At 43.1% G+C, this 21144-nt stretch overlaps 1 protein-coding gene across 11 annotated transcripts in view; it reads right to left on the bottom strand.

Annotated features, from left to right (window-relative positions):
* Positions 1 to 7396: 7396 nt before the first annotated feature.
* Positions 7397 to 21144, bottom strand: part of LOC147998924 (uncharacterized) — a 142681-nt gene continuing 128933 nt past the window's right edge. For 3 of the 11 annotated variants that reach the window (XM_087596013.1, XM_087596014.1, XM_087596012.1), the window contains 4 exons: positions 9402 to 9545; positions 8618 to 8769; positions 7790 to 7895; positions 7397 to 7666 (listed from right to left, as the gene is read on the bottom strand). In XM_087596013.1, coding sequence (XP_087452139.1) covers positions 7831 to 7895; positions 8618 to 8769; positions 9402 to 9502 — 318 coding nt within the window. In that variant the 5' untranslated portion in view covers positions 9503 to 9545 and the 3' untranslated portion in view covers positions 7397 to 7666; positions 7790 to 7830. Of the gene's footprint in view, positions 7667 to 7789; positions 7896 to 8617; positions 8770 to 9401; positions 9546 to 10664; positions 11368 to 11807; positions 11965 to 17416; positions 17534 to 20752; positions 20933 to 21144 lie in introns of those variants that run through there. The other 8 variants (XM_087596006.1, XM_087596007.1, XM_087596010.1 and 5 more) reach the window with 7 other exon arrangements.

Here is a 21144-nt window from a genome sequence, read left to right as displayed (position 1 = left end):
TAGTAAAAGCTATATACAGGAAACCAGTTGCTAACATTAAACTAAATGGAGAGAAACTTGAAGCAATCCCACTAAAATCAGGGACTAGACAAGGCTTCCCACTCTCTCCCTACTTATTCAATATAGTTCTTGAAGTTCTAGCCAGAGCAATCAGACAACAAAAGGAGGTCAAGGGGATACAGATCGGAAAAGAAGAAGTCAAAATATCACTATTTGCAGATGATATGATAGTATATTTATGTGATCCCAAAAGTTCCACCAGAGAACTACTAAAGCTGATAAACAACTTCAGCAAAGTGGCTGGGTATAAAATTAACTCAAATAAATCAGTAGCCTTCCTCTACACAAAAGAGAAACAAGCCGAGAAAGAAATTGGGGAAACGACACCCTTCATAATAGACCCAAATAATATAAAGTACCTCGGTGTGACTTTAACCAAGCAAGTAAAAGATTTGTACAATAAGAACTTCAAGACTCTGAAGAAAGAAATTGAAGAAATCCTCAGAATATGGAAAGATCTCCCATGCTCATGGATTGGCAGGATTAATATAGTAAAAATGGCCATTTTAGCAAAAGCGATCTACAGATTCAATGCAATCCCCATTAAAATACCAATCCAATTCTTCAAAGAGTTAGACAGAACAATTTGCAAATTCATCTGGAATGACAAAAAACCCAGGATAGCTAAAACTATCCTCAACAATAAAAGGACTTCAGGGGGAATCACTATCCCTGAACTCAAGCAGTATTACAGAGCAATAGTGATAAAAACTGCATGGTATTGGTACAGAGACAGACAGATAGACCAATGGAACAGAATTGAAGACCCAGAAATGAACCCACACACCTATGGGCACTTGATTTTTGACAAAGGAGCCAAAACCATCAAAAGGAAAAATGATAGCTTTTTTTAGCAAATGGTGGTGGTTCAACTGGAGGTCAACATGTAGAAGAATGCAGATCGATCCATGCTTATCACCCTGTACAAAGCTTAAGTCCAAGTGGATCAAGGACCTCCACATTAAACCAAATACACTCAAACTAATAGAAAAAAAAAACTAGGGAAGCATCTGGAACACATGGGCACTGGAAAAAATTTCCTGAACAAAATACCAATGGCTTATGCTCTAAGATCAATAATCGACAAATGGGATCTCATAAAACTGCAAAGCTTCTGTAAGGCAAAGGACACTGTGGTTAGGACAAAACGGCAACCAACAGATTGGGAAAAGATCTTTACCAATCCCACAACAGATAGAGGCCTTATATCCAAAATATACAAAGAACTCAAGAAGTTAGACCGCAGGGAAACAAATAACCCTATTAAAAAATGGGGTTCAGAGCTAAACAAAGAATTCACAGTTGAGGAATGCTGAATGGCTGAGAAACACCAAAAGAAATGTTCAACATCTTTAGTCATAAGGGAAATGAAAATCAAAACAACCCTGTGATTTGACCTCACACCAGTGAGAATGGGTAAGATCAAAAACTCAGGTGACAGCAGATGCTGGCGAGGATTCGGAGAAAGAGGAACACTCCTCCATTGTTGGTGGGAGGCAGACTGGTACAACCATTCTGGAAATCAGTGTGGAGGTTCCTCAGAAAATTGGACATTGAACTACCTGAGGATCCAGGTATACCTGTCTTGGGCATATACCCAAAAGATGCCCAAACATATATAACAGACACGTGCTCCACTATGTTCATTGCAGCCTTATTTATAATAGCCAGAAGCTGGAAAGAGCCCAGATGCTCTTCAACAGAGGAATGGATACAGAAAATGTGGTACATCTACACTATGGAATATTATTCAGCTATCAAAAGCAATGACTTTATTAAATTCATAGGCAAATGGTTGGAACTGGAAAATATTATCCTGAGTGAGGTAACCCAATCACAGAAAAACACACATGGTATGCACTCATTGATAAGTGGCTATTAGCCCAAATGCTTGAATTACCCTAGATGCCTAGAACAAATGAAACTCAAGACGGATGATCAAAATGTGAATGCTTCACTCCTTCTTTAAAAGGGGAACAAGAATACCCTTGGCAGGGAATAGAGAGGCAAAGATTAAAACAGAGACTGAAGTAACACCCATTCAGAGCCTGCCCCACATGTGGCCCATACATATACAGCCATCCAATTAGACAAGATGGATGAAGCAAAGAAGTGCAGGCTGACAGGAGCCGGATGTATATCTCTCCCGAGAGACACAGCCAGAATACAGCAAACGCAGAGGCGTATGCCAGTAGCAAACCACTGAACTGAGAATAGGACCCCCGTTGAAGGAATCAGAGAAAGAACTGGAAGAGCTTGAAGGGACTCGAGACCCCTTATGAACAACAATGCCAAGCAACCAGAGCTTCCAGGGCCTAAGCCACTACCTAATGACTATACATGGACTGACCCTGGACTCTGACCTCATAGGTAGCAATGAATATCCTAGTAAGAGCACCAAGGAAGGGGAAGCCCTGGGTCCTGCTAAGACTGAACCTCCAGTGAACTAGATTGTTGGGGGGAGGGCGGCAAGGGGGGGAGGATGGGGAGGGGAACACCCATAAAGAAGGGGAGGGGGAGGGGGATGTTTGCCCGGAAACACTCGAAGTATACATAAGAAATACTCAAGTTAATAAAAAAAAAAAGAGAAGTCTGGTGTAATTCAGATAGGTCTGAATTAATTTGTTACTGCATATTTATGCCTTACCCCTTTTAATATTCTTTCTTTGATCTGTGCATTTAGGGTTTTAATTGTTATGTGAATGGAGGTATATTTTCTGGTCTGCTCCCATCTGTCAGCTTCTATGGCAGTGGTTCTCAACACTCCTAGTGCTGCACACCTGTAATACAGCGCTTCATGCTGTGATGACTCCCACCATAAAATTATTTCAGTACTACTTCATAACTAATATTGCTACTCTTATAAGTCATAATGTGCAAGGTATCTGATATACATTCTTTGTGAGTGGTCGTGGCCCAGAGTTTGAGAAACATTGCATTATATACATTTTTTTTTTTAAGAGAGGCCTTCATCTAAGAAGATCCTGACACAGGTGTAAGAGCAGAGACACCCTGACGTAGTGACAAGTTAGGAGACCCAAGGTCGCTTGCCTTAATGGCAACAGAGATTCCTGGGTAAAGGCACAATCTGAAATCACTGTCCCCAGGACATTTCTTACCTCAGTTTCCCCCCATTACACGGTGTGTCTGCTTGGCTATGTCTGTCCAGGAAGCCAGTCCCTGTAGTCTCTAATACAGACAGAATGCTAAAGGCAAGAATGTTTTCCCTCTGTTGGCTCCAAGTCACTTCTATAGAAGTAAGTTCAAATCACCCGTGGGTAAATGTGTCTCTCTCACATAATGTGTGAGACTTGAAATGTCATCCATTTGAGTTGACAAAAACCAACTCTCACTTCAGATTTACAGCTGACCAACAGTTAGTTTCAGGAGAATGAAGAAGCTGGCCAGGCCTGCAGAGTCAGATCTCCTCCCTGCCTGGGACAATCCCACCCACTGCAGACTTCAGCTTCACCTAACAGCTGTTATCAGAAAATCTGACCTTAAGGTTCTGAAGTCCACACATGCACAAACCCTAAAGTTGTTAGATGGTGGATATGGGGTTTTTCTCCAATTTAAAATCATTCAGGCCTCTTTTTTCCCCTGGGATGCACTCTGTTCTCTCAGGTCTGTTCTTCTCAGAAGTCAACTCTCAGAAGGGGCACTTTGCTCTAACTCCTCCATGGGACCCACCCAGCATTGTTACTGGAGGATCCTATGGAGTTGTAGCTCTGAGCTGGGAGGGGGAGCTCTCACCCTGACAAGGAGAAGCCTGTTTTCACAGCTGATCTGGATCTGAGGAAAAGGTGCTTTTAAAGAAGCCTGTGAAAGTGTCTCCTGCAGGAGAGCCCACCCTGCAGGGAAAGTCACACAAGACAGGGAAAAGTAGCTTCCCAACTTTCCCAGGGCTCTCAAACCAGGGAGGGTACCTGATTTCAGAGAGTTTGAGAAAGGCCTCCATCTCCCTGAAAGACTTCCCTCAATCATAAGTCCCACCACTATCCCAGCCTCAGCAAAGCCCTCCACCTGCCAGTTCCTTCCAAAGGAAACTCAGTGTGGAGAATTGAGGATAACAGTTCTAGGAAAAGGGAGACACAAGCCTCTGGGGGTCCTGGCCTGGGGTCTGTCCCTTAGGCTCTCCTCACTTCCCCTAGGTGCCTAGGGCAGAGGCAGGGTCAGGGGTACGGGGAGGGGCAAGTTCATGGTCAGGGGCAAGCAGTGACCTCCAGACAAAAGTTAGGCTTTGGGTCCATGGAACAGGCAGCAGCAGACGGATCCCTGCCCTCCTCCTCTCTGGAGTGGGAAAGCATGGAGACCTGAGAGGTTGGGAAGAGTTGGGGAACTCACAGCTGCTTTTCCTCTGACTGCAACTGCAAGTGCAGGGCCAAAGAAGCCAGAGAGGCTCAGGAGATCCCCCCATTTCCTGATGTCATTGTCCTTGTGGATGTCCAGGATGAAGGCTGTGCTTGGCTGGGCCAGAAGCCCCGCAGACAGGTAGAAGATGCACAACTGGCCTGTGACCTCCCTTGGCACCCACTGGGACCCAGCTCAAGTGGCCACAGACACTCACCATGCACCCTGCCCCAGCCCTAAGCCTGTGCACACCAAGGCCATAGCACCTCTGCTAGTCCCTCCCACCATGAGCACTCCACCTTGGCCCCCTGGTTGGCTTACACTCTCTGTAGGGAGCTCCTTGTGTGGTTTAGACACCAGGTTGATTATGACATCAGAGAAGGAGTTTGACAATGTTCCTTCTCTTTCAATATAGTGGAATAATTGAAGCACTGTTGTTATTAGGTCTTCATTAAAAGTCTGATAGGATTTTGCATTATAGCCATATGGCCTGAGATTTCGCTTTTTAATTTTGGGAGGGGCAAGCTATACTGACTGTATCTATTTTCTTCTGAGAATTATCCATGTACCTTCCCAGATCTGTGTTTATGTTGGTAATTGTTATCTGTCTAGAAAATACCAATATCAAATAGATTTTCAGTTTTCTTGAGTAAAGGCCTCTGAGATAAGACCTAATGTTTGTTGAATTTGTTCATTGTCTATTGTTAGATCCCTCTTTCCATTTCTAATTGTGTCAACTTAAGTATTGTCTATGGTGTGCAGTTTGTTTGTGGAGGTGTTGCCTATGTGGTGGATCTTCTCAACAAAAATACAAAAAAAGAAACAAACAACAAAACAAACAAACAAAAAAACCCAAACCACAGACCTTGCTTCCCTTCTCTCTTTGTATTTTTCACTTTGTTTGTAACTGACTAATTTGATTTGAGCCCTGAATTAATTTCCTGCCATCAAATCCTACCTGACATTCTATGGGATCAGGTTTGGCCTCATCTTGGTAAGAGCAACATATAACTACTGAAGCTTTTTCTGCTCTCTATAGTGGTGATGACGTCAAAACCTTACTGAAAACAATGCACAGCACGTTTTAGGCTGTCGTAAAGTAGCCCACCATTTCAGTGTTCCCTGCAAGGTGCCATGGGACAGTATTAGCATATGTCTGCATGTAATTTGACAGTTTTCATTAGGAACTACACACACACACACACACACACACACACACACACACTTTTCTGACATGGTGCACATTCTTTGCACACAAAGAAGAAAGTGAGCAGTAATGAAAACACAACAATCATGGAATTGATGGAGGGAGCTGTGGGGAAGCTGGGGCTTAGAGTTACTTAAAGGCCCTGTGCAGGCTCTCCTTCTGTTGGAGGAGAAACTTCAAGTGCAATGTGGTTCTTTATTTTCTTTCTCTAAAGCACATAGGGTTAGGGTGGAACACAGGGCTTTGAGCATGTTCGGCAAGTGCAGTCACACTGAATTAAATCCTAGGGCTGGAACCTATTAATCTTCTACAGAATTACAGAGCAGCCTGGATGAAGACTCTCAACTGAAAAGGTGAACTTCTCAAGACAGGCACTGGACAATGACTGACAGACTTGACTGAAGACTGGAAATGTTTTGCTATCTCATAGGAGAAGAAGGCACCTCATAAAACACTGTACTCTAAGGACAGTTTATTCAGGTTAGACATGACATGAACTATTGTCTCATGTCACAGATGTCAGCACAAAGTATCCAAGGTATTGTATGCCAATGGTAGCATTAACAGAACAAAGCACACAGTGTCATGAAGACGTAAATTATGAGTTTGTGTAGCAAGACCCAGGCCTCTTCCAGGTTCTTAGATAGTAACTGAGAACCTCAAATACAGTAGTGATGTGATAGTGTGGTGTGAATCTAGTTACAACTAGTTTCTATTGTGACACAGATGACACTTTTTGTGTCATGTTCAGCTTATGATGAATGACTAGACCTAAGCATGAGAGTAACCAAATACTACATTGCTTCTCTAGCTGCTGAGCTTTTAAAAGCCCTGGGGTGACAGCAAGCTTTGTGGATATTCTGGATTATTCCTTCTGTACTTTAACTCTCTGAGTCATCTCCACTCTCAGTAAGTTAGTTCAATTCCATAAATTGGAAATCAGCCACCTGGAAAAAATACATTCTCAATACGATCCCAGATTGGCCATGGAAAAAGGTTAGCTTGAACTGTCCCACCTAGGTTCTGGGCTTGCACAGGCCTGCTCTCCAAAAGAAACCTGTGTTCACAGCTGCAGGCTACATTCATTATGGATGCTCTTGAGGTTCCTCCCTAAACTGCTTAGATTAAGATAATTTTCTTGCTAACAATCAAAAAACTCATTATGCCAATCTGGCCTACAGGAAGCTAGTTTCTATTCTGTATTTTGTCAGATGTGCATAATACATGTGGTCATCACTGATAATAGGTGAAAGATCTGCTCTAATATGGACACTAAGTGATGCTGGATGATGATGCTGACCCACAATGAGCAGTGGGAACACCAGAGCCCTGTAGGGATGCCTGGCAACCTAACACGTTGAGCACGCACGGCTCAGTAAGTTACCTGTGAACACACATCTCCTGAGATCTCTCTATTTAATTGGAGGTGATCCTGTCCAACTAATACAGCACCTCCTGTGGAATAACAGAAGCCACCTGCAGGAGCTGTGGTGATGACTCACAGGGTAGAGCATCTGCTGCTCTCTCAGAAGAACCACATGGACCCTAACAATTGGGTAAAGCATGTCAGTGATTACATCACAAAGTATGTGTCGGAGAAACAGCCACATTATCCACACAAGAGACACTGTCACACTGGGTACCCCTTGGTGACTTTGAATTCACTTATTAGCCCAGGCTCCATGGAACATGCAGAGATACATCTCTATCTGTAAGTTCTAAGTCCACAGGAGCGGACAGAACCCTTGAGTAAGAATGATGGTCTTAAGAGTCAAGAGATAGAATTCAATTTTTATTCATAACGAATACATTTTTATAACAAAACAGGATTAAAATGAATAAAAATATTTAAAAATATTTGAAAGTGAAAAATAGTAACAAGAACATATAAATAGGAAACAACAAAAAAACTTCAATTAAAATCATAACAAAAATATTTCTAAACTGCATATTTTTAACGAACATGTAGAAGCACAGATGTATTGCTGTGTCTCCTCTAGCACACGTAATGAAAGGCGGTCTCCCAAGGTGTCACTCAAGTGGTGTTTTCTGAAGAAGAAAGTGAGTAAGATCTCAATCAGTCAGGCTGGCTTGGTGTTATATAAATTTACGGTCTCTAAGAAATTTCAAATTAACTCTGATGAAGAATACTCATCCAAAAAATGTTGTTACCATTCAGGATGTTAGACATCAGGGACTCCTGAGAAAGCAACTTATTCTTCAGGAAGCTCTCTTACTGGGGTGTGTCCAATTCCAGCTCTCTTGCACTTTCTGAGACCTGGGAGAGGAACGCAGTTTTTAAGATACTGATTTTGTGGGGAAATGCAAGCCAGCTGTCAGAATGCTGCCTTCTACCACCTCAGTTCTATTGGACAGTCGACATGGACCTTTTAACTGATATCATTGTTGCTAACTCTGCAGGCAAGGCAAAATCTCCAGAGAGCCTCAAAATAATGTGGGCTGCCAATCTGGGACCCAGACTTATACCAGTGCGAACCAAGAACAGGGCAATGGGTAGAGACCTCATTGGGTTGCAGGAAGAAAGGAGATGTCCATATGTCACCAAGGTTAAAGCCAATGACAAGTACTAATTTGACATTTGCACTTGGTTCTTATCCCGGAAAGGTGCTTCCTACACAAGAAGTCACATGACCACAGAGTGTCATTTGTCAAAGAACCACGAACTTGTTCAAAACTCTACATAGGATCCAATCTATCACATGGATATGCAATAATGAGGTATGTTATTCATCTGTCACCATTTCTAGACTGCACCTTCAAAAAGAGCAGCAAAATATACTTGCAAAATAATTCAGTTTCTGCAAAGTGTTTAACTTCCCAAAATACTTGTGCATAGGCCGAGCAATGAACAATTCCATTGCATGAGGGGGTTGGCTGGTTGGGAGTGTAAATTAGAAAGGTGGTAGGAGAAAGCACAGATGTATGAAATTGGCAAATTTTATCAGATATTGTTAAGCTAACACAGCTGCTCGTCCCTACCAGATGATGCTGGGTCTTTATCTTTCTTGTTGAAGTCAACCAAATATTTCTGGTTCAGTGCACACTCAAGATGTCCCTCCCTGCTCCCCTGCTTCAGTGGGACCAACTTCTTCCTGCATGTGTTCTCCATCAGGAGCTGGCTGAGCAGGTTTCTGGAAATACAGTCTGCATAGTAAGATCATGCTGCCCCTTTCTCCCATTCCTACTCCCAAGTCCCACTAACTCTACCAGTTCCCAGATACCCATGAAGACATAATAAAATACATCTTGATACATATAAGGCTGCTCCACAAACCACAAAGAGTTAATTCGGGGAAGAATAAATTGTTTGTTTGGCCTGAGCACAATTAGTGTCCACATCTCTCAAAAAGAACACGGATCTACATCTATCCATGAAAGCCCAATGCATGGGGGCAACATAAATTAGCAGTGGGCCAACACCCTCAAAGGAGGTCAGTAGAACCAAGAGAAGGTCATGCTAACCATGTGGTCCACACACTGAGTTTTGTAAAACCTGGTGTGACCCCAGAGGTCCAGGTCAGCCTAATAACCTTCTGCTGACTTCAATCAATGCTGTTCTATCTAGAGCCTTCTGAAGATGCCTAGACAATCCTGGGATGAGTAACAGTCTTTTGTGGAACTGAAAACTGAGTCCTAATGACCCTGGCACACCGATGTATAAACAGCACAAGAGATAGAATCATAGCTGAAGACTGTCCAATCCAGAACAAAGAAATCAGAAATGGCCATTCCACAGGTGATAGCCTTTCTGACCAGGACTTACCTAGAGAAGGTAATCTCCTTCTTCAGCTTATGGTTGTTCTCATGGATCTCAGTGTTCTCCATCTCTAAGTTGTGCAGAATTGACATGACCGCCTCCTCCATTCTCTCCAGGTCTTCATAATATGGATTTGGCCTGAAGTGTGGCCTGGCCCCAAATGATAGATTCCAATGAACATCACCATTTAGGAATATATGAACTCAGGGTGGGTCCTGTACTACCCCAGTCCTGGAAGGACACCTTCTGAATTCTACATATTAGATCTTCTTCAGCTTCAGAAACGTGTTTTTCTGCGTCCAGGACACCAGAATCTCAGCATCCAGATGGAGGGTTCCCTGGCTCCCTTTGTTCAATCAAGAGGAAATCTGCAGTCAAGCCAGTTGAGCTATCAAGAGCCTAGGCCACACCTCTCCATGCTCCCCACCCCAACACAGCCAGAAACCTGTGATTTCTTTTCTCCTGTTTTGATAAAAGACCTTATATCAACACAAAATTATAATCTACACAAAGAATAAAAATAAACATACAAACGTGGTCACATAGACAAAGAACTGTGTTGTTGACAGTGGGGCTCCCAGAACAAGGCATTCACATCACCATGAAGGTGTTACAAGTAAATACTCAGGCCAAGACATAGACCCCTAGATTCCAATGTGGAGGGAAATATAAACATTTAAAAGTTGTCCATATGCATTTGGATGTATGCACACACAGACTCACAGACTAGGACACACCCACAAAAAAGTGAAATGTAAACAGAGTCAGAGAAAGACAAATATGGAAACAGAGAGCACTGTGAGAACCAGGAGAAATGCATGCACCATTGCTGTCTCAGAGGGCAAGACACACAGACAATAACAAACAGGCCTGAGCCTGAGACCTTCTAGTCAAGCATTGAGATGAACAGTTTGGGACCAGGCCCCTCAGGCTGCTGCCTGGATCTTCCAGCACTCAGTCCCCTGCCTAGCAAGTATAGAGACTCACCATAAACTCACTGCAATTACAATCTTGCAAAGCCACCAGCTGTCAAGGGCTTTGCAAATGCACACTGGGAACTCACTCTCCCTGACTTTATCCCTGAATTCTTCATTCAGACCACAAGATCTGCTTTTCAATAAATGGAAGCAGATGAGTCCAATTTCCATCTCAATCCTCAGGGTCAGGTTCTGAATCTCCTCTATATGGGATGTGAGGTTTAGCACAGGGTGGTTAGGGAGGCACAGCTTTCTAGAACCCAAAACCTTAATAGGATAAGATGAAGGTGACCTTGCAGTCCCAGGAATGAAACAAGAGAATTTGGAGCGATTCATCCCCGTTCTTCATGGATCTCTCTGTCAGAAACCTCAGGTGATCTCTCAGGTCATTTCTCTCCTCGGTAATGAGCTGCAGCTCTTCAATCAGCCTCTCCTTTTCCTTCTTGGCCCAATGCATAGAGTGTTCATAGACCACAGTGAGGCCTAAACAGGAGAACAAGCCTGGAACCCAGTGTCACGGCTAGGCGATTGGTCTATGCTTAAGAGGCCTCCTCAGTGGATCTCAGTTCTCCCACTACTCTATAGAGACCAAGAGATGTAAGCAGCCAGGTGTTCCCTATGCCGGATATCACGTGCTTACATGGACGACGGAGATGGCTACTCCAGGATTATTATCAGCTGAACAGGGTACAGCTTGGTTTCCTCACCCCTGTGGTTTCAGAACTCAGATGATAAATTCACCATCCAAGACTTGAGTGATTGGAGACACTCAGATGTCCTACCCTGATACTCTAGGCCAACAACTTTGGATTAAAATGCATTTCCAGGGAGGACATGGTCAACAGACTTATCAATTCCCCTATTTGAAATACCCAATGCCCCAGAAGTACCCATAGGTTACAGGCTGAATCTTGGTCTACACGTTCCAAATAGTTTTGGTATTGTAGAAACATGTTTGTAACACACATCTCTAATATAGAAAGCTAACGTTGACCCTGCAATTAGAAGAAATCAGAGAAGGTCTAAGAACATAAGGTTATTGCCTGGAGCACAATTCTCCCCCTGTTCCTACTGTCAGATATCCACTGTATTTAAAGAAGCAATGATAGTGAAGTACATTGCTGCCCTGTCTAAACTCAGAAAAAGTGGACCCTCCATGACTCCTGATTGTGTTTTTATATCAATGTAACATACCAAATGAACTGAAAAGTAAAGGCCAGAAGTTCACAGTGTAATAGCATTTGCCTAACCATATCCTCCCAGTGGGGATAGAGAATCTAAAGTTCTGAAATCCTTGACTTTCAGGAATTGTGATATTCATGGAAATTCAATTCCTTTTCAGATGCTCCAGTTGCTGTGGCCCATTGCTAGAAAGGTCATCTTAAGCCTGCAGCCCCCCTGACAGGAAGCTCAAAATATACTGCCCAGAACTTACTCAACATTCCCCAGAAGTGCTGTCTTTGTCCATCATTAATTTGAGACGAAAGGCTAGACTCCTTCACTCTAGTCTCTCCACAATCAACGTTCCCCCTCCCAAAACGGTTGTGAAGACAGGAAAACATGTCTTAGGGTGTAACCACCAGACTCAGTCTGAGAGAAACTAGGGCACTGGTTGTCACTCCAACACTGGTGACATCACAGAGGATGCCAGAACTCTCTAGGAGACAATAGAGTGTCATAGAAGGGACAGCTGATGTCACGGGGAGCAGACTTTGCCTCCCTGATAATAATCTCCCTGTACTGAGCATAAGCAGATGTGCCCTTTCCAGGAGACTTTCCTGGGGAGAGCCACTGAGCATCTCCTGCTTCCAAAGCCAAATTTTCCTCAAGGCTTGATTATAAAAAACCTTAGTAATTCCTATGCATCTAAATGAATGTTTCTTTTCATATCTTGCCCAAAAATGTCTCATCCTAACTCAAACTGTCCTCATTCACCAATGTTAGCCATTAAAACTTCCTGAGATTTCACACCAGCTTGAATATGCAGTCAAAAGTTCTCCTGTCTCATTCTGTACAGGTGCTTTATATCACATCAAGAAATAGTCTGCATGGTAGTTTACAACATGGGTGTGTGTTAGGGGAACACTCATGAAGTCATGTGCTTAGCAATCGACAATTGCCAAGAAATTCCTTAGGAGAAAGAGTTGATGTCTTTAAAGTGCTAGGCAAAGTGTGGAGACCAGTTGGCAGAGGAAAGTGCAAATTGGAGCCACCAGTGAAGGGAACCTCATTCTGCTTGTGGGGTTCTCCTCTCTGCACCAATGTCGCCAAAGGAGCACTGCTCACAAGCCTGAGTAAGATATACCAAGAGCTTCTGTCAGAAAAATAAAATAGTCAAGAGATATAGGGGGTGCACATAAACGTCTAAAATGAAGCTATAAACATCATTAAGTGGATAGAGTAAGGTCCCAGCACCTGTACACTGGGAAATAGCCACCACACCAAACACAAAAGCATCTATCATAATAAAAAATGAATACTGTATAGAATTTACACATTAACACTGATTGATCACATCCGTAGTTCAAATTTTGGGGGCAAATTCATGGCCCTAACTATCTTTCTCTCAACTTATATAGCAAAAAATAAGAAGGAAAGAGAAAAGAAAAAGTCAAAGCAAAAAGCTCAAGCTTCTCATATGAGGACTGCAGGAAGTGTTATATGTTAGTCAGTTCTGATTAGACCATTTTAGATAGAACAGTGCACAGTGACCCTTAATGTGATGGGCCCTATATAAAGCTTTTTTCAATATTGGAATTTTAACAAACCTCATCCAGAACGTACAGAAGAGGCAAGGATGTGATCACCATGTCCTTGCTCTCTATCTGGTTATTTTTCTGCGTCCTTGATTGTCAGGCATAGAACAGCAACAATCTGAAATAGCTGGTAGACATGAAAAAAGGTTGCTAAAACTATAGTTGTGGGTTGCACACCTCAACTGTCAAAGGCTAATGCTGTCCTCACAGTCCTTGGAGGCCACTCTTGTAAGCCTATTTATTGGAAAGTGGAAGGAGGTTCATCTGAGCTCAAAGTGAACCTAGCCAGCCATGTAGAGGGCAACATGTGATACTTGAGACCCTGTCTAAAACCAGCACAGAAACCCACCCTGCATTCAAAGCATCATCTGTGAATTCTTGATTATTTACCATTCTCTCCCTACCAGTCTTTCAATCTGGAATGATAGAAAAGAACTGGAAATGATCTTCCTATTCTCAGGACATTAATCTCTCTTTCCTTAGGTGCACATCAAGAACCCATGCAAATGGGTATGACCATCTGAACAACTTAGTATCATCTACTCAGTATATCTAGCCTAATACTGTGCCTATGGCAATCTCAAGCTTCCCTGAGTGTTGCTGACCCAGCAAGAAGTATGAAGTACTGAGGTCAAACCCCAGTGATCCTTTCAAGGGTTTAGAAGAAAGCCATCAGAGAAACTCCACTTCTTTGTCCTTAGATTAAATCACATTGACACAATGTGAACCCGGTGGACTATTTAACCAGACATCTTTCTCCTAACCCCAGCTTTCTGAGTTCAGTCCATGTGAACCTGCATGGGGAGAATGCATTGAGTGTACATAGACCACAGTGAGGCCTAAACAGGAGAACAAGCCTGGAACCCAGTGTAACTGCAAGGAGTTTGGTCTTTGCTTAAGAGACCTCCTCAGGGGGTTGGGGATTTAGCACTTGCCTAGGAAGTGCAAGGCCCTGGGCAAGGCCCTGGGTTCGGTCCCCAGCTCCAGAAAAAAAAAAGAACCAAAAAAAAAAAAAGAGAGTGAGAGAGAGAGAGAGAGACCTCCTCAGTGGGTCTCAGTTCTCCCACTACTCTATAGTGACCAAGAGATGTAAGCAGCCAGGTGTTCCCTATGCCTGCTGACACACGCAATAAATGCAGTAAATTTTAATTTCTGTTCAATTGTTCAGTAACTTACTTACACTTGCATATTGCTTTGGAAGTGGTGGGGTTTCATGATCAGCATTACATTTAATAATACATAACCAATCATCCCTCCTAGAATGACTCTGTATATAGAGAAAGAAAATTTATTAGAATGGCTTATAGGCTGTGGTACAGCTAATTCAACAAGGAATGGAAGGTCTAAAACACAGTAGTTACCCCTGTTGAAGCCAATTCCCAAAGCATAGCTGTAGCCATTTTGTTCCATGCCTGCCAGATAGTTCATATTCTTGCTGTAATATGTCGCCTATCATTGTTGTCTGAAAATAATTTAACTCACAGCAGGGTCAGGCATGATCACATAACTTGTGTATGTTTTTCTTATTGGTTATTTTGTTTATTTATGTTTCAAATGTTAACCCCCTTTCCAGTTTCCCCTCCAAAAACCCTGCATTCCACCCCTTTCCCCAGCACCCTCGAGGGTGCTCCCCCACCCACCCGTTCCCAAACCACTGGGAGGAAGTTGTTTATGTTGTGAGGTTTCTTAATCTTAAATTACATAAGTATAAGCTTCATGTAGGACCAATAAAATTAAAGGTCAATATGAGGCCTGCAGAGATGGCTCCATGGTTAAGAACACTGACTGCTCTTCCAGAGGTCCTGAGTTCAAATCCCAGCAACCACATGGTGGCTCACAACCATCTGTAATGAGACCTGATGTCCTCTTCTGGTGTGTCTGAAGACAGCTACAGTATACTTATATGTAAATAAATAAATCTTTAAACAGATAAAAAGTCAGTATGAACCTTTGTTGTCTAAAATGGCTTGAGTCAGTGCTGACAACTAGACAGCCCTTCCAGCATCTGCCTATGACCTCACAGTTTAGTCTTCATAAACTGACATAGAAAAATGTCCAGGGTCCTAGCCTGACAAATTCTCAGCTACGTCTCTGATGATCAGTCTTAGGGTGGGCATTCAAAAAACCATCCCTCTCTAAGTAAGGTCAGAGTTTGTGTGGTTTATGGGGCAACTCCTGAACCCCAACGGATTTGTCCATAAGGCTGGATATTTCAGCTGCTCTTCAGTACATGCAGGAATCCTGAAGAAGTAGGCAAATTAATAAAGCAAACTTCCTTCTTCCATGTCCTTGATGTAAGCTGCCAGCAGAAGGTGTGGTCCAAACAACAACCAACAGATTGGGTAAAGATCTTTACCAATCCTACAACAGATAGAGGGCTTATATCCAAAATATACACAGAACTCAAGAAGTTAGACCGCAGGGAGAATAATAACCCGATTAAAAAAATGGGGTTCAGAGCTAAACAAAGAATTCACAGCTGAGGAATGCCGAATGGCTGAAAAACACCTAAAGAAACGTTCAACATCTTTAGTCATAAGGGAAATGCAAATCAAAACAACCCTTAGATTTCACCTCACACCAGTGAGAATGGCTAAGATCAAAAACTCAGGTGACAGCAAATGCTGGCGAGGATATAGAGAAAGAGGAACACTCCTCCATTGTTGGTGGGATTGCAGACTGGTACAACCATTCTGGAAATCAGTCTAGAGATTCCTCAGAAAATTGGACATTGAACTGCCTGAGGACCCAGCTATACGTCTCTTGGGCATATACCCAAAAGATGCCCCAACATATAACAAAGACACATGCTCCACTATGTTCATAGCAGCCTTATTTATAATAGCCAGAAGCTGGAAAGAACCCAGATGCCCTTCAAAAGAGGAATGGACACAGAAAATGTGGTACTTCTACACAATGGAATATTAGTTATCAAAACCAATGACTTTATGAAATTCATAGGCAAATGGATGGAACTGGAAAATATCATCCTGAGTGAGGTAACCCAATCCCAGAAAAACACACATGGTATGCACTCATTGATAAGTGGATATTAGCCCAAACGCTCGAATTGCCCTAGATGCACAGAACACATGAAAATCAAGAAGGATGACCAAAATGCGAATGCTTCACTCCTTCTTTAAAAGGGGAACAAGAATACCCTTGGCAGGGAATAGGGAGGCAAAGTTTAGAACAGAGGCAGAAGGAACACCCATTCACAGCCTGCCCCACATGTGGCACATACCTATACAGATATTAGATAAGATGATTGAAGCAAAGAAGTGCAAGCCGACAGGAAGTGGATGTAGATCTCTCCTGAGAGACACAGCCAGAATACGGCAAATACGTAGCCGAATGCCATCATTAAACCACTGAACTGAGAACGGGGCCTCCGTTGAAGTAATCAGAGAAAGGACTGGAAGAGTTTGAAGGGGGTTAAGACCCCATATGAACAACAATTCCAACCAACCAGAGCTTCCAGGGACTAAGCCACTACCCAAAGACTATACATGGACTGACGGTGGACTCCAACTGCATACGTAGCAATGAATAGCCTAGTAAGATCACCAGTGAAAGTGGAAGCCCTTGGTCCTGCCAAGACTGAACCCCTAGTGAATGTGATTGTTGCGGGGGAGGGCGGTAATGGTGGGAGGATGGGGAGGGGAACACCCATACAGAAGGAGAGGGGGAGGGGTTGGGGTCTGTTGGCCCGGAAATCGGGAAGGGGAATAACAATCGAAATGTAAATAAGAACTACTCAAATTAATAAAGATGAAAAAAATAAAAAAAAAAGAAGGTGTGGCCCAGATTAGATGTGGGCCTTTCCATCTCAAAAGATCTGAATTAAAGATTTATCTCCTCATCTCAAATATTTGGATTAGAAGTAGGTCTTCTTGCTTCAAATAATTTAATTAAGAAAAAAAATCCAATGGTGCTCATGCCTTTAGCCTCAGCACCCAGGAGGTAGAGGCAGTTGGATCTCTGAGTTCAAGGCCAGCCTGGTCTACAAAATGAATTCCAGGACAGCCAGAGCTACACAGGGAAACCCTGTCTCAAAAAAAACAAAGAAGAGGAGGAGGACCAAGAGGAGGGGGTTGAAGAGAGGAAAACAGAAAGAAGGAAGGAGAGAGAGAGAGAGAGAGAGAGAGAGAGAGAGAGAGAGAGAGAGAGAGAGAGAGAGAGAGATCCCCCTCACAGGGCGTCAAGCCATTTGGCATTAGTTAATTCCAGGTACACTCAAGTTGACAACCAAGAACACCAATCACATTACCCGTGGTTGTGATCTCACCCTGGTAGGCTCCTGAGTAGGAGGCTGAAGCAGGAGAATTGCCATAAGTCTGATGCCAGCATGAACTACACACGTGTTCCAAGCCAAGCCAATCTCAGCTACAGTTTGAGATTCTGTCTGAAAAATATGAAAGAGAAAGAAAACATAATTTCCTAGAGCAGTGTTTCTCAACCTTCCTATGGCCTCAACCCTTTAGAACAGTTCCTCATGCTGTGGGGATCCCAACTACAAATACAAAATTATTTTGTCGCTACTTCACAACTGTAAATTTGCTACTGTAATGAATCTTTATTGTAGTGTAAACTATCCGATAGGAGACCCTGTGTGGGTCACGACCCCCAGGCTGAGGGCCTTTGCCCTAGAGGTGGTCTTGGCCTAGTTTATATAGTTCATATTATAATGTGCTCTCTCAGCGTTTGAAGGTCAAGTATATTCACTTGTAACATCAAAACTTAAAAATTCAGTTGAGCTGCTGGCTGGTACGCTCTGACATCCCCCAGAATACCTTTGCCATTTTGTTCCATGCCTGCCAGCCATTTCATATTGTTGCTGTAACATGCCTGCTGTCACTGAGGAGGAGAAGGGACTTGGCTCAAGGACATGCTGACCACACATCTTGTTTTGTTCTGAATGTTCTGTATGCGGTTTGCTAATCTTGAGAAATTGGCACCTGAAGGAGTGGTTCCCTGAAGTGGACACAGGTGAATGGCTAAGGCAGATCTGTGAAGGAATGTTTCACTGAGGCAGACACAGGTAAAAGGATGTTCTGCTAAAGCACGCATGTGAAAGGACACGTGATGAAGGGTTCTGCACTAAGGACACACATGCATTGGTCTGCCTTGCATTCTGTAGTTGAGCTGCATTTGTTGGGACTTCATAGAACCACAGCAAAAACCCTTCGGGTGGGCTGTGTAGTTTCTCACTGTTTCCTTGGGCTCCGGCTGATGGGCAGAGTGATGTCCGCTGAGACAGACACATGTGCTGACGCAGGACACAGGCTGAGGCCAGGCCCATGGAGGACATGGGATATTGAGAGGGAGTTTGGATGGAGTTATGCTTGCGTAGCTTGTTGGTCTGGGGTCTCTGCTGATCTCTGCTCGCCTGAGAGCTGCTCTTACTGACTGTGTAGCATCTTGGCTGCTCTTTGTTCCCCTTGGACAGCCCTCAGGACCAGACTCTCCTCTCCCTTAACCATGGCTGCTGTCCTCTTCCTCTCTCCTCTCCATCACACATGTTCTTCCTTTATTCTCTGGCAGCTTCTTCCTCCTTCTTCCCTCCTCATGATCCTCTCTAGCAAAGCCCTCAAAGCTTACATCCCCCATCTCTCTGCTGTGCAGCTGTTGGCTATTGGCTCCTTTATAATCACAGTTAACTGGGAGCAGGGTCAGATTTTTGGGGTTAACCAGTCTTGAGTTCTACAAATTAGCATTAAAATACAAGCAGCATTAGGCCAATACACTACAGGGGTTTTTGTTTGTTTGTTTGGTTGGTTTGGTTTAATTTTTATTTACCTTTTTACTTGTTATTTTGTTTTTGGCTATTTTTTATTAATCGGTTATTTTATTTATTTACATTTCCAATATTGTCCTACTTTCCACACTCCCCTCATCAAACCTTACATCCCTTTTCTTCTCAGCTTTGCCTATGTGACAGTGCTCCTGCACCCACACATATCCATCCCCACCTCACACCTCTAGGGTCTGCATTTGGTGGGGCAATAGGCCTCACTTTGAACCATAGAGCATCCTTGCATACACTTTGGCTGGCAGTTTGGTCTCTGGAAGCTTGGCGATTAGGGAAAGAGGATCTGGTCAGATATTAAAGCCAATGATTGCTGCATTCTCTTCTTTTTCTGGTTATAGGTGAAATTATGTTTGTGTGCTTCTCTTTTTTTAAATTATTGAGAGAAGATTAATTTCTTGGTCTTTCTTGGGTATAGTTTAGTTCATTGTCTTGGAGTTTTCCTCCTATTAGCCTCTGTTGTGCTTTCTTACAGAAAAGAATTGTTTAAATTTGGTTTTGTCATGAAATATCCTGGTTCCTCCTTTTATGGTGATTGAGGATTATGCTGGCTATAGGAGCCTGTGTCTGCATTACATCTGCCCAATATTTTCTGATTTTAGAATCTCTGTTGAGAAGTCTGGTGTAATTCAGAGACGTCTGAATTTATTTGTTACTAGATATTTATACCTTACCCCTTTTAATGTGCTTTTTTGATCTGTGCATTTAGCGTTTTAATTATTATGTGAATGGAGGCATTTTTCTGGTACAATTAGTTTGATGTTCTGTAGGGTTGTTGTACCTTTATGGCCTTTTCTTTCTTTACCTTATGGAAGTTTGCTGCTATGATTTGTTGAAGGTGTTTACTGGATCTATGAACTAGAAATCTTAATTCTCTTCTCTATCTATTTTCCTTAGGTTTCAACATTTAATTGTGTCCTGAAATTCATGGATGTTTTGGATTCAATAAACCATACCTGTTTATCTGAGATGGGTGTTTTGTGCTTTGTGGGATGACCTCCTTGACCCCAGGCTGCATGAAGAATCTCAGCTGACAATGGGGACATAAATTATAAGTATGTGTAGCAAGACCCAGGCCTCTTCCAGGTTCTTAGATATTAACTGAGAACCTCAAATACAGTAGTAATGTGATAGTGTGGTGTGAATCTAGTTACTATTCTCTATTTTGATATAGATGACTCTTTTTGTGTCATGGTCAGCTTATAATGACTAGAAGACCTAAGCTTGAGAATAACCAAAGACTACATTGCTTCTCTAGCAGCTGAACTTTTAAAAGTCCTGGTGAGACAGCAACTGTTAGTGGACATTCTGGATTATTCCTTCTGTACTTTAACTCTCTGTGTCACTTCCACCATCAGTTAGTTAGTTCAATTCCATAAATTGGAAATCCATCACCTGGAAGAAATACTCTTTTTTTTAAGATTTATTTATTTATTTATTATATACAAGTACACCGTGACTGTCTTCAGACACACCAGAAGAGGGCATCATATCTCATTACAGATGTTTGTGAGCCACCATGTGGTTGCTGGGATTTGAACTCAGGACCTCTGGAAGAGCTGTCAGTGCTCTTAACCACTAAGCCATCTCTTTAGCCCAAGAAATACTTTCTCAATATGATCTGAGATTGGCCATGGAAAAAGGGTAGCTTGAACTGTCCCACCTAGGTTCTGGGCCTGCACAGGCCTGCTCTCCAAAAGAAACCTGTGTTCACAGCTGTTGGCTGGCTAAGAAAGATTTCACGAGACATGATACACAGCCCTCGGACTTCTGCTTCAGTCATCTGCACAATTTTTCCCGGTGATATCCTCATACCTCCAGCAGGCGGGTGATGAAGCTGTCCACTCTCAGCTCCCCTTCAGCCATCTTGTGGGCACCAGACTCTCCTCCCTGCAGCAGGAACAAGGGCTTCTCCATGGTGGCTGCAGCAGCAGTGGTGGTTTGGCATTCTCACCTAGGAGGCCCTATGCCTTTCTACCCCAGTTCCAACTGACCTCAGGCCCGGGCCTTCCCCCCATCCACTTAACATGGAGCAGGGAGAGCAGCACCCACTAGAAATAAAAGGGAAGCCCTGGGTCCTGCCAAGAGTGAACCCACAGTGAAGGGGCTTGTTGGGGGGAGGGTGGTAATGGGAGGAGGATGGGGAGGGGACACCAATAGAGAAGGGGAGGGGGAGGGGTTAGGGGGATGTTTGCCTGGAAACCTGG

Source organism: Rattus norvegicus, chromosome 19, assembly GCF_021556685.1.
Source record: "Rattus norvegicus strain SHRSP/BbbUtx chromosome 19, alternate assembly SHRSP_T2T, whole genome shotgun sequence".
Taxonomy (NCBI): domain Eukaryota; kingdom Metazoa; phylum Chordata; class Mammalia; order Rodentia; family Muridae; genus Rattus; species Rattus norvegicus.
The sequence above is the reverse complement of the archived record's forward strand: the minus strand, read 5'-3'. Positions and strand labels throughout refer to the sequence as shown.